This window comes from Pseudophryne corroboree, chromosome 2, assembly GCF_028390025.1.
Source record: "Pseudophryne corroboree isolate aPseCor3 chromosome 2, aPseCor3.hap2, whole genome shotgun sequence".
Classification (NCBI taxonomy): domain Eukaryota; kingdom Metazoa; phylum Chordata; class Amphibia; order Anura; family Myobatrachidae; genus Pseudophryne; species Pseudophryne corroboree.
Genome location: NC_086445.1, coordinates 839,762,654 through 839,777,283, shown reverse-complemented (window position 1 = coordinate 839,777,283; position 14,630 = coordinate 839,762,654). Strand labels below are relative to the sequence as shown.

Below are 14,630 nucleotides of genomic sequence, written 5' to 3'. Positions count from 1 at the left end.
TTGGTGCACATAAACAGTCTGATACTGTAGGTTAGTTAGTCTCCTGGTGGTCCTTTTTTTCCTGTCTTGTCTAGTACGCAGTTTCCTCTAAAAGATTCAGGATACTGCTCCTTTCTAGTTACGACCTCTATCTCTAATTTTGTAATCCACTGAAGAATATATCAGTCACACCGTGTCTCCGCTGCAAATGTAACTACTTCAATAGCAACCGTATCTTCCTTATGGGATTATACTTTCATCGTTAGCAATCAATATTGTCTCTCTCTCAGATATCGGTCCGCTCTGGTATTGACTAAAAGTAGAGATAATTGCTGGGCCGTGCAGGTAGTTGCCGTCTGAACACTATTGAAACTACACTCTTTAGGAGCGCTGATGTTCTTTTTCTTATTAACCGCACTTATTTAGAAAAATAATGAGGTAAAGATCTATGGGACAGTATTGGACAAAACATAGGGTCGGAGGGAAAATAGATGGCTTGCAATACTGGTAGTTTCACTGGTCTCTTAATTTATATTGCGGTACAGAGCACAAATATTGGCATTAGTGGCAACTTATTTATCATAGGCTTTGTCCGTAAGTTGTGAAAAGCAGTTAGGGCACTATTACTTCTCTAATGGCGTCGCCCAACTTTAATACTTCTTCAGTGTGAGAGACGGGAGATGTCTCACTAACTGTATTAGCTGTATTGTATCTTTCTAACTGTATTGTCTTTTCTGCCCTCTCTTTCTCTCTTATTGTGAGCTGCCTCCACAGTATGTTAATTACAGTCACTCTTTCCTTCCACCAGGGGGGTGTGTGTGTCGTGTGCCCTGTCACTCACAATTTGCTGTGCGGACTTCTCTCACTGCGTCACCGCTGCTTAGATGACGACGGCCGGCTTCCTGCTTTCTCCACTCCGCTCTGCCCTCCGGAGTATCGGGTTGCTGACTAGCGGTAAGTCCCTCCCGGGGATCCTATTTTGGATGTCTGCAAGCCGGTCTCTCTGTGCCGCGTCTTTACTTCAAAGCGCTCTCCAGCACTCCGTCCCTCTCTTCTCTCTCTGCTCCCTCAGCCGAACGCGCGCTGTTCCTCAACCGCTCTCCTTTTTATCTTCTCCCTCCTCTACCCCGTATGTGTCCCGCCAGCCGCACGGGGACACACCGTCTGCCTAGTCTCTCTCCTCTGGGTCTCTATGACCTCCAGGTACCCCTTCCGAGTGCAATGTTCCCAATTGTCCTGTTTCTCACAACTGGCTACTTTTCTACCCCAATACCTCTATTCTTATCACAGTCACCAGTCTCAAATCCCGGGTATTACATAGACAGACAGACAGACAGACAGATAGATGGTGCCGCGCTCATCTGAGGTGGCTCCATCACAAACTAGCACTCCCGGCGTGACTAGGCGATCCATCCGCCTAGTCATGCCAGGAGTGCACAGACACCCCTATTCAAAAGCGTCTCTATCCGGGCGCGCGGACGGAGACACTCTCCATTCAAGTGAATGGGGTGCGCCTCCGCCACAGCGCCCAGGGACGCTCTCGGTGATAGTCACAGACGGAGCCACGGCTAGCATGGCTCTATCTGTGTATATATATATATATATATATATATATATATACACACACACACTCACCTGCCCAGAGGTCTCTGGTGGTCTTCCCTCCATCTTCCGACTAGGAAGGGGGCTTCTGGGAGTCCCTGAAGCTGCTGGGAGGCTTTGAGGGCGCTTGGAGGTGCAAGGGCTGCTGGGAGATGTAGTTCTCCCAGTGGCTGGCTCTGGGCTGGGGGGGGTCACACACACACACACACACACACACACTCACACAAACATGCACTAATAGACACCCATACACACTTCACAAGTGGGTAATTACTGACTAATTAAGCTAATTGGAAGCGTCCAATATTATTTAGTCCTCGGGGGGGTGGGTAAAACCCAGAGCCCCTATTTTTTTTATTTCACGGACACAATTGGATTGCCCAAGGCCCTGAACCTTGACCACCCTCTCTCAACAACAAAAAGTAATGTAAAGTATATAATGTACATGTACAGTGTGTCCCTTAGGTTGTGCGCTCTCATGGGCAGAATCCTCTACCCTACTGCTTCTCACTCTGCAATGTCCTTGTGTGCTCACAGCCACTCGCTGTCTCTGATCCTTTCTCTCCACCCTTTCCAGTGCTCTGGGTCATTAATTAGTGTTACTTACTTAGTTGTCTAAATTTCTCACTTTTTCCCTCTTGTATTGTTTATTTGAACTTCTTAATGTATTGTATTGTCTGTGTGCATCATAATTTTCCCTGTATGGCACTATGGACACTTGGTGGCGCCGTATAAAATAAAGGATGACAATAATAAATTAACCTGCATGGATTACATACTGTACCTGCATAATTGTTAATCCAAATGATATATAAAAATAGTATATACACACTGCCGATACGATATGTAGATTCTGAATCATAATGCACGGAGACTGCATTTATATAAACATCGGTAGTTCTGGATGCTCACATTAGCTGCTGTCTTTGTTGTATAAACAAGTCTGTCCCTTTTCAGCTACAGCTCTGATCTCGGAAAGTTATGTAACGTCTTGTGTTTGTATTCTATTCCTGTAGCTGTGAGTTATGATGATATCATTCACCCAAGACACACATGTCAAGCCACAGCGGTGACTAATCAGGATATTTACTATAGTCTTCTAAATTTGGTAAGTCCGACTGTAATCAGCGGCTGTTGATTTGATCTTTAAACAAATGCACTCCATGGAAGTGACAAAGGGTCATCTGCAAACAAGAGCCTTCGGTGCTATACAACTTTGTAAACTTAGAAGCAGATGTCAGACCATCACGTCTGTGAAGCAATCTCTAAATCGCTGACAGGATGGAGAAAGTTTGTTTGGACCGTGCAAATCACTAGCAGTCTCTGACATTGCAACAATAAGGGACCTTACTGCACACCAAGCACTGCACTGGAGAAGGTGAGAGAACAGAGTTATATAGCCTAATGTTGGAGACTTTGCAATGCTAAATAAGTTTGCAAACTGCACAAGGATTTTCATGTACAAGGAGTGACTGTTGCACATATTTTTAGATTGATTGCAATCATTATGCATCATGAGTTATTTCTTGGCTTTCTGCAAGTCTCATCGCGGCATGGTATTTACTCAGTACCAGGTGCTTAGGTCTCACGGACTTTTATGTGATGTGTCTCTAGTAGTGGATGAACATGAATTCCCTGCACACAAGTCACTGCTGGCTTGCTCAAGTGACTACTTTAGGGCAATGTTTAAAGACTACACTAAGGAGTCCAAGGCTACAGTCATCCATCTTAAAGTCATCTCAGCCACTGGTCTGCAAAACATTCTGGATTTTATATACACATCCTGGTTGTCTCTTTCTATGAACACTTTGGAGGACACATTGGAAGCTGCAACCTATCTGCAGGTGACGGACGCAATACCACTGTGTAGTAAGTTCATAATCAATAGTTGTGACTTGGACAATTGTTGCTTCTCTGCCAATATTGCATCAAGGTATTATCTATCAGATGCTTTAGAAAAAACAGAGGAATACATCATCCATAATCTTTGGGAGCTATTACAAGGGGATATAGAAGGATCTGAGCTGCAGGAGTTAAATGCAAAGTCAATGATTAACTTGATAAAATCAGATGATATCCCAAAGGTAAATGAACAACTTCTGTTGGGTTTAGTTCTAAAGTGGTTGCAGTATGACAGGACCAGGCTCCTACATGCTAGAGTGCTTTTTGAAAATGTTCGTTTTGGATTGTTACCTTTAGATACTCTCAGGAAACTCTATATTCAATCTACGGTTCCTCTAACACCATCGATAAAAAGTATGATCATAAAAGCAATAAACTATCATTCCTTTCCTTCAAAACAACCTCTTTTACAAGACAAGTACAGCACCCAACGCAACCAAAAAGGATGGATAGTACTTGTAGGAGGAACTGCTAATGGGGAGCTAGTGGAAAATGTTCTAGGATTTGATGTCTACACTCATAAGTGGCAAATGATAACAAATCTAAAGATGAAAGTTCAGCATCACTGCACTTGTGTAATTGGTAACTTTCTATATGTACTTGGAGGAGAGACACCTGAAAGTTTGGATGGTAACTCAAGCAGCACCTGCTTGTCAGCCACAAATATCGTTTATCGCTTTGACCCAAGATTAAATCAGTGGATGCAAGTCAGTGGCATGCTAGAAAAAAGAGCAGAGTTTTCCTGTTGTGTTGTAGACAATTACATATTTGCTGTTGGTGGCAGAGACAGTCAGCAATCTATACATTCATCAGCCGAGTTCTATGACATCAACAGGGATACTTGGACAAAGTCTAAGGAGCTGCCTTTCAAAATACATGGCCAAGCCAGCGCCGTGCACAATAATATCATTTACATATCAGGGGGTAAGCTTGCTGGCCAAGTGAACAGCATTAAAGATGTATATTCTTTTAATAAGTTGGTAGGACAATGGCGAAAACAAGCTCCTATGACAATAGCAAGATTTGGACACCAGATGGCTACTGTAAATAATGCAATATTCACATTCTTAGGAATTTATGAACCATTTTCCGATATAGAAAAATATGATCCATTGCACAATCAATGGACCCGTTTGAGACCAATGACCTTTGACCGATTTTGCTATGGATTAGTGGTGGTGGAGCAAACTGTGCTTCTTCTCGGAGGCAAAAAATGGCAGGACTCTCAGGAGGTGGCAACACACAATATTGTTGGGTACGATGCAGAAAATGACTGCTGGGAAGAAATTTGCAGTCTGGCTTTTCCTTTTTGTGGCCTAAAGTGTGATGTTCTCCAGCTGTCTGAGGCAAATGCAAAATGACAATATGCAAGTCAAACTGCACAAATTATAGACAGAGGAAAGGTTGTCTGGAAGTGGACTTCTAAATATACTAATAGCATGTAATCCAATATGGAGGGAAAAACTGTGCAGTCACTGGTAATGTATGTGGATTTGGGAAAAAAAGGCATTACTAATGTATTATTAAAACTCTGCAATTAGTAAGGAGGTTTGGCCAGCAGAAACGCCTGACTTGTTCTTGGGCAGAGGTCAGAATAATCCATACTGTAGCAACCTTCATAGTCATGTGTCTAATACAGACCAGCTTAGTTAGGAAATCATTTCCCTGAATAATTGTTTAAAACAATAGGGTAACTTGGAACTGCGGAATAAAAAGCACAAGTAGGGGAGATTGTGTATTGTTGTACAGTTAATAGGCATAGACTAGGTAATTGTAACACAAAATAAAAATAGTATGTGAAACAGAAAATCAGAGCTAAAGAGATATGACTTATAGTACATGCAATACTACTGTATCCAGGTCACTAGATACTGCTCCATGACAACTTCTTGCTTTGTGATTTCTAGTGCCACTGCTATGCTTTATCTTGTATGTACCCTTTGAGGAAAACAAAATGGCTCTGAATGTCTAATATTAACAGAGAGGAAACCTGAGTGGAAATGGTGATATATATAATATTTATTACATTTAAAAAAATATGTATATATCTATAAACATATTTGTATATTCTCTTTTATTTTGCATTTCTAATATATAGCTATTACAGTAACAGTATTTTGCTTTGTTATTGTGTTGACTATAGTATGTAAACTCATTGCCAGTACCCATTGGTGCCCAACAAATGTGTCAGTGGAATATGTCAAGTCGAGGACTGTTTACTGAAGAACGAAACACACCGTGAGCAGAGAAAACAGGTTCACCAGTGATTACTTCCCCATGTTGCAGCCTATTAAACAAGTTTGATGATGGTATGAGAACAGCTGCAATCTTTTTTTTCTGTTATCACTTTCTCAAGATGGTAATGACAGAAGACATTCAATATTTATAGAAAAAAAGATTCAAGCATTTGTTTTTGAGTGTAAATTTTTAAAAATATATATTTTTATATTTTTGGGGGACTTTTTGCGACTAAGTGTAACTGAAGCACAAGTTTGAACTTTAAGTTTGACTTCACATGGGTGCCAACTAGCTAGGTCATGCATGCACATATACAGTAGTATCCGAACCTTGGCCTAAATTGCCCTCTTTGTTCCTGACTAGTATCAATCAGCAGCCTCATGGATATTGATCAATTCAAGTTAAAAGTTATTGTTTTAATTGCCATAACAAGCAGCAATAGAAAATCAGCCTCATCACCAGGCTCCTGGGAAAGGTAAAGTTTCACTCATACAGATGGGGTAATCATTTTTTTTGCTTTCACTTATTTCAGACAAATGCTCTGAGGTTTTAGTAACTGTGAGATGAATGGCAGAATTTTGCCCATGTCAACTGATGTGTGTCACCCAGATTCCGGCCCAAATGTACTGTATGAAGTCTTAAAAAGTGACAAAGTGGACACAGATAAAGAGTGATAAAGTACCATCCAACCAGTTCCTAACTGTCATTTTTCAAATACATCCTGTAACATGGCAGTTAGGAAGCTGGTACTTTATCGCTTTTTATCCGTCTCCACTTTATCACTTTTTAAGGTTTAATACATTTGGGCCACAATTTTAACCTCTAACTGGGCAGCATTGACATTGGGGGTCATTCTGACCTGATCGCACACTAGCTATTTTTTGCTGCGTTGTGATCAGGTCAAAACGCGGCAAAACTGCGCATGCATATGCACCGCAATGCGCAGGCGCATCGTATGGGTACAAAGCGGATCGGTGCTGGGTGCTGGATTTAACGAAGAATCCATTCACACAGCCGATCGCAAGAAGATTGGCAGGAAGAAGGCGTTTATGGGTGTCAACTGACCTTTTTCAGGGAGTGGTTGGAAAAACACAGGCATGTCCAAGCGTTTGCAGGGCGGGTGTCTGACGTCAATTCCGGGACTGGACAGGCTGAAGTGATCGCAGCGGCTGAGTAAGTTCTGAGCTACTCAGAAACTGCACAAACTGTTTTTGTACCGCTCGGCTGCACAAGCATTCGCACACTTACAAAGCAAAAATACACTCCCCCATAGGCTGCGACTATCTGATTGCAGCATTGCAAAAAAATAGCTAGCGAGCGATCAACTCAGAATGACCCCCCATTATAATGGAATAAAATGGGCAGAGGTAGTGAGGCCTGATCCAGCCTGCACAATACACTTCACGGGTGTGAGGTTGTTAAGAAATGTCCTGTCTCTGTATACAGTATAATACACACACACACACACACACCACATATCCAGGTGCACACTCCTTCTCCGCTCTCGCCAGGTCTCTACAAACAAGTGTACCTTTACTTACAGAAAGGGAGAATAATCTGCAGAATCACACAGTGAAATCAAACCAATGGCTTTGGTGGAACACTAGGCACACCAGTGCAAATTGAAAAAAAGATTTTGAATTGAGTTTAATTTTTTTTATTGTAACTTTTATAATGATATATTTTAATTATGAAAATATTTTATATATATATATATATATATATATATATATATATATATATATATATATTACATTTTGAGAAATACGAATAATATTAAAGATAGAAGTCCTATTTTATGTTTACAATTTGTTCACTTCAAAAGAGCTTGGTTGTCAGCATTGGCATGTCTTCTTTTTACCTGTGATCTAACATGAAAAATAACGTGGGCATAGGGCTGTGCATATTTTCATTTTTATTATACTGCAAAAGTAATACTGCCAACGTTTCAATAGGTAATATATGCAGTTTGTGTATACACTTTTCCTAAATAAATGGAGACATGTATAATTCATAGAATAATGTCCTTCTCCATCTAGTTACTATCTGAATGCCCACATAACACAAACTTAGGCAGAGTCCCAGGGCTTTAGAGAAGAGGTGTACTCCCAATTGTACACTGCTTTGTGTTTTTTTTTTTTCCATCAATAGTTTTTATTGAAATTTTTTTGCATTGCAAACAGGGGTACAAAAAGGAAAAAGGAAGGGAGGGGGAAGTAGGTACATACGCACGTAAGAAAGTGCTTTAACAGACATATGCAGACAATTCAAAGTCGATCACACCAATACATTGTAAGGCAAACAAAAAAATAATTAATGGAGGTGGCAGGGCGGCAATGGGCTTGAAGTAAATATAACACAAATAGGAGGTCCTTGCTGTTTTAGGAAGGGGGGGGCACATCAGCCGATGTGCTGGGGGGTGATTGTACAGGGGTTCGGGGACGTAGTATCAATGCAGCACCCTCACCCTCCGTGGTAAATAGATGCCAAGGCATCCAGCGCACAAATGGAGATTTGGCAGTGAAGGAGTATGGGATGTGTTCAGTCTCCATCAAGAAGTGCAGCTGTATTTTGTGTATCACCTTCAACACTGGAGGTGGTGTGGGTTGTTTCCAGTTTTGGGCTAAAGCCGCACGTGCAGCGAGGCAGATGTGGCCTAGGACATAGTGTAGATGTACCCCCATGCTTCGCGGGTATATATTCAATAGAGCTATAAGCGGGGAGAGGTCGAGGTTCAGGACTTTGTTGATAAGGTCAAATACTTCTGTCCAGTACCCTTGGATATGGGGGCAAGACCAAAAAATATGGAAGAGGTGGCCAACCTCTCCGCATAGGCGCCAACAAAACTTCGAACATGCCGGCCAGATCGTATGTAGCCTTTCCGGTGTGAGGTACAGTCTGTGGAGTAGCTTAACGTGCATTTCGGAGTGATTCAGGCATTTAGACATAGTGAAGGATGACATAAAAATGTGTTGCCACTGAGAATCTTGGAGAACACATCCCTCATCTGCCTCCCACCTGACTTGGGCTCTAGATTTAGAAACAGGGAGTAGTGAGAGTAATGTTTTATACCAGAAGGAAATCTCCCCTCTGGAAGTAGCGTTAGAAAATCGGCCTGTGACTTGCAGGATATCATGTGATGGTAGGGAGGGGGAGAGGTGGAGGCTAGTCCACCAGTGCTGTATTTGATAATATCGAAGCCTCTCAGTGTCTGGTAGAGAGAAGCGTCCCTGGATATCAGAAAAAGAGGCGAATATGGACCCATTAAACAAGTCTCCCAGGACCTCCATCCCTCTGGACCTCCAGCCCGCCAGGCCAAGATTAGGGACTAGAGCGGCTACCGTTCGTAGTGAAATCAGAGAGAGATTATGATAGGAAGGGGATATGGCCGCAGTCAATTTGTCCCAAATCTGGAGTGTGGCTCGGGTAGAGGGGAGGATTTTTAAGCACTGCGGGCGAAGGGGCCTAGGAATCCAAAAAAGATCCTTCAAGGGAAAACGGGGCAGGCTGCCTCCTCCAGACACGTCCACTCCGGACATATATCTTTGTAGAATTCTTTAATCTGGGCAAGAAGGGAGGCCTCTTGGTACAGTGATAAATTGGGCATATCTAGGCCACCGGCTCTCCTTGGTAGAGACATCCTCGCGCGAGCAAGTTTAGGCGGGCGCGAAGACCATATATAGTTAGTGAGGATTGTAGTGGCCTTATCTAGGTACTTTTTAGGGAAGATAAAAGGGATAGTTCGGAACAAGAACATTAACTTAGGGAGCAGCGACATTTTAAAGGCGGCCAGACGGCCCAACCAAGAAACTTCATAGTTGAGCCATGATTTGGTGAACATCTGGAGGGAGGACAGCAGAGGAGGGAGATTGACATCAAATACAGAGGAGGTAGATGGGGGAATGAGAATACCCAGGTATCGTATCGAGGATGTTTTCCAGTTATACGGATACTTAGTGCGTAATAGGGGCAAGGAGTTAGAGAGGTTAATGGGCAGAGCATCCGTCTTAGAGGCATTTAGTTTATAATACAATGCTGCAGAGTAGCTATCTAAAACAGTATGCAGATGGGGGAGAGTTGTGGCTGGGTCTGTTACGAATAAGAGAACATCGTCTGTGAACAGACATAGTTTATGCGACGTGGTGCCTAATCGCAGTCCAGGGAACTGTGGGTCCACTCGTAGCCTAGCTGCCAGTGGTTCAATGGCTAGTACGAATATGAGAGGGGAGAGGGGGCAGCCCTGGCGGGTGCCATTATAGATTGGAAAAGGGTGAGATAAAAAACCATTACTAAATACCCAGGCCGTCGGGGAGCTATACAGGGCTAATATCGAGGAGAGGATGCGATCGCGCAGGCCGAATTTGACTAGGACTTCTCGCATATAAGACCAGTTTAAACAATCAAAGGCCTTCTCTGCATCCAAAGATAGCAGAAGGAGACCTTGCTCGGGGGTTAGGGAATCAACAAGATTAAAGACCCGGCGTGTATTATCGGACGCCTGTCTTCCCGGGATAAAACCAACTTGGTCCGGATGTATCAGGGAGGGGAGGAGGGCGTTCAGCCGAGAGGCTATTAATTTAGCGTATATTTTAATATCCCCATTCAGTAACGCAATGGGACGATAATTTTGGCAAGAGGTCACATCTTTGCCCGGTTTAGGGATTGTGACAATACGCGCCTCGAGCATCTCCTGAGGGAGGGTGCCCTGCGAGGTAATATCGGTGTAGACCGCCACTAAAGAGGGAGCTAGAAGGTCCTGGAACGAAACATAAAAGTCATTAATAAAGCCATCTGGGCCCGGTGCCTTACCCTGAGGGAGGGACTTGATCACTTGGAGGGTTTCTGATAAGGACCATGGGGCATTCAGCAATGCTAATTGATCATCTGAAATATTTGGGAGGGTTAAATCCGCTAAGAAGGAGTTGATAGAGGAAGGGGTAGGTTGTGGGGTGTCAGGATCTGCCGAGAGGTTATAGAGATGGGAGTAGAAGTTGGCAAACTGATTCGCTATCTCCTTCGGGCTAGAAATTTTGGTGCCTGTGGAGGATATAATGAGCTTGATTCTATTCCTAGCCTGCTGAGCCCTAAGCTTCTGGGCAAGCATTTTCCCCGGCCTGTTCCCCGCTAGATAAAACTTCTGACGTATCCTATTTAGTGAAGCCTGGGTGCGCGCCATTAGCATTGTCTGAAGTTGGGACCCAATATCTACTAACTGCTTCTGTAAAGATTTCGTAGGTCTAGATTGGTTTTCGTCCTCTAAATCCTTCAGTTTGAGTTCCAAATCGGTCTGGCGTTGTAGGTTAAGTTTCTTGAGCTGTGCTCCCGCCTGAATCGCCGCTCCCCGGATGACAGCTTTAAGTGCGCACCAGAAGTTCAGGGTGGACGTGTCTGAAGTAGAATTAAACTCCAAAAAGGATGATATACTGTCAGCTATGATTTTTTTTGAAACTGGGTTGGACAGCAAATGGGGAGAGAGTCTCCAAGGGCGGGGGGGGGGGGGGGGCAGTGTTGGCTAGCTACACTCCATTTAAGAATCAGCGGAGCGTGGTCTGACCAAGTTATAGGGAGAATATCTAAAGATCTGGCGAACTGGAGGGTCCATTTGTCCGAAAATATAAAATCAATACGGGAGTAAGAGTTGTGGACAGGGGAATAATAGGTGTACTCCCGTCCTGTGGGGTTTTGCCCTCGCCAAATGTCATAGAGATCAAATTCAGCCAAGAGGTTACGAAAGGCTAAGGAAGGGGCATTGGGGGGGACTGAAGTGGCGGGAGAGGTCCTGGGAGACCTGTCCAGCTTAGGGTCAAGGACTAAATTAAAATCCCCCATGAGCAAAAGGGAGCCCTTGCGAATCTTATGAATAGTTACACATAACTTTCGGATAAAGGCAACTTGGTGTGAGTTCGGGGCATATGCCGAGACCAGAGTTACCGGTTTTTCGTTTAAAAGGCCGCTCAGTATAAGATACCGGCCGTTTTTATCCGCTATCTGAGAGTGTAGAGTGAAGGAGATGGAGTCTCTAAATAATATGGCCACACCATTCCTCTTAAAAGGGCCATTGGCGAAATAACCTAGGGGAAATTTGCGATCTTTGAAAATAGGGGGTGCAATAGATGAAAAGTGTGTCTCCTGCAGGGCAACAATATCAGCTTTATTCTTAGTAAAATAACCCAGAGCCAGTCTACGCTTATTAGGGGAATTCAGCCCCTTAACATTCATGGATAATACCCGAACCATCGGAGCAAGCTAATGTACGTTGTGAGAGGTGAAGGGTCTTGACGCCTACCCAAATAGAATTGTCTCGAGCAGCGAGTACCTACATCATAAAACTGGGGGTGGGGGGAGGGAGGGGGGTACAGGGAGGTGGGGGGGGGAGGAAAAAACCAAAACGACCCAGTGTATCGGGTCGGCATAACCACTGCAAGGGAGGTAAAAAAGTGCAGTAGTATATTACCAGGGGGGAACATGTGGCCTAGCGCCACCACCCATGAAACTAAACAGAAAAAAAAAACAAGAGTAAGCAGAAGTAAATATGCTTACCAACCGTACACATGAGAGCACATGGAAAATTAAATAAAAAAAAAAAAGACAGATATACATAAACTCAGATATAAAATGAGAGGCTGGTACACCATTATCACGACATCACATAGGACAACTCACGTGACCTTATCATGAACAATGGCGAAGGCAATTCTGTAGTAACGGTATCAGAAACAGTTCAACTTGAGAACCCAAGCTGGATGTATTAACGTCATGCGGTGACCCATTCTGAGCGGATGGTGGGCTGTTTCTTGGATCCAGGAGGTAGTGTAACAGAGATATCCCACTCCGCCAATAATTTGACTCCCGTCTCCAATGAAGTCACTGTATAAGACTTGTTTTCATGCGAGATGACAAGCTTCACTGGAAAGCCCCATCTGTACGTGATGTCTTGGTCGCAAAGTACCAAAGTGAAGGGAAGGAATGCTCGTCGTTTGGCCAGGGTTAGGGCGGAGAAGTCCGGGAACAGTTGTAAACCGCCGAGGGCATTCGAGTCGGAGTCGCCCGCCTCTCTGGCTGCTTTCAGGATGCGTTCCTTGATTGTGAAAAAATGCACCCTCAGGAGTGTATCTCTCGGGAGCGAGGGGGCAACTGATCGTGGTTTAGGCAGTCTATGGATCCGGTCAATAAGCAGCTCTCTAGCATCAGCTCTAGGTAGCAGCTTCTGGAACAGGACAGTAGCGTAATTTTCCAACTCGGAGTTCTGCACGGAGTCGGGGATGCCTCGGATCTTAATATTATTGCGCCGGGATCTGTCCTCTATATCTGCAATCTTGAGTTTAAACGCCTCAAGGTCACTTTGCTGCTGGTCGTGCGCCGTTATGAGGTCATTGTGAGACGAGACCAATTCCTCTACTTTCCTCTCTAGATGGTCCGTACGGTCTCCTATAGCGTGCAGCTCCGTCTTAACCTCCCGAAGGGCTGCGGTGAGGTCCTGCGTCAACTCAGATTTAAATGTTGAGAGGGCCTGGTACAGGGTTTTAACTGTGAGAGGTGCATCAGAATCAGGGTCAAACCCCGGCGGGGAGGTAGGGCTGCTGGGGGTAGCTTGCGGAGAAGCGGCAGCCGGGGACTTCCGTAGAGAAGAGGCGGCAGATGTCGACTTCTGAGGCGGGAAAGATACTCTCGGGGGCAGCACCCCTTTGACCTTTTTAGAAGGCATTCCAGTGGAGTGAAGTTCCGCAGACGGGATGCAGATAATAAAGAAGCTCAGGATCTCGCAGAATATAACGAAAATTTAGGTAAGCATAAAAGACACGGGTGGTGGCGGGAAGATGATCTGCGCTACATCAGAAGAGCGATATCACACATGGCGAGGCAGAGGGTAATCTCCATCTTGCGGGGCCCAGATGGAAGGTGAGAGGTTCCCTGCCGGGAGAGGGGGTTGGGAGGCCAGGTACACACCTCTGGTCCAGCGGCTCTATTAAATAAATGCTGTGAGAAAGAGGTGAATAGACGTGGTACGCTTCTCCCCAGGGACCTCTCTGTCGCAGGGTCCAGGAATCTCAGTGCTTTCTGCAGCTTGCAGCAGCTCCCCTTGTAAAATCCAAGATGGCCGCCGCAGCTCTCTCAGTTTGTGTGAGTCTCACACTCTTCCTCCACTTTCAGGGGTCCCCACAGCTCATAGCCCCACAGGGTATCCTCCCTAGAGGTCAGGGGGTAATCTGAAAGGATCCAGAGGCTCCGGGGGGGTCCGCGACTCTTTCCGGCGCCGCGGCTCTGCCGTGGAGCTCAAAACGCGGGCGCCGGGAGTACGCGAGTCCCCGGCTTCTGGCTAGTCCTAGGCCGCAACCTGCGGGAGCCGTAAAAACAGCTCCCCGGCTCCGCGGCGGACACTGCCGGGTATAGGAGGCTGCAGGTGGACTGGGGAGCCTCCGGAGGTGGGTTGGGATGGCCCAAGGTGGATCTAGTAGAGGTGTTTGAAAGGCCAGGAGAGAGGAGTGCAGCAGAAGCACGTCTTCTCTCTTCTCCTGCTAGGCCACGCCCCCCACTGCTTTGTGTTTTAATGTGGGCCAGTTCTCTAGCCGGTGCAGGATCAGTGCTACCACATTATGACCAAGGACAGTCAACTAGAAAGTCCAAGTTTAGGGGTGCCAAAATCACTGAGTGACTTAATGTGTTTAGGTTATCACAGTACCCACACTTAAGGTGCTGGTGACTGGCAGTAGGAAGTATCAGCCAGCAACATCTTATCTGTGCCCTTGGAGGCTGCTTCTCCTCCATATTTACACAGTAGGAGCACAAGATGCATCTAAACAATGTAGAAAGGTAGGGGGTTTCGGAACCACAATGACTTCAGATGGGATCGGGTGCTGGGGCACATCACAGATGGTGTGATTATGCATCCCCTACACTTGTAAGCCCAG

At 45.0% G+C, this 14,630-nt stretch overlaps 1 protein-coding gene across 1 annotated transcript; it reads left to right on the top strand.

Moving 5' to 3' along the window:
- Positions 1–2,603: 2,603 nt before the first annotated feature.
- On the top strand, positions 2,604–5,801 carry KLHL34 (kelch like family member 34). Its single transcript, XM_063955764.1, has one exon. The coding sequence runs from the start codon at positions 3,096–3,098 to the stop codon at positions 4,842–4,844; it is 1,749 nt and encodes a 582-aa protein (XP_063811834.1). The 5' UTR covers positions 2,604–3,095; the 3' UTR covers positions 4,845–5,801.
- Positions 5,802–14,630: the final 8,829 nt, after the last annotated feature.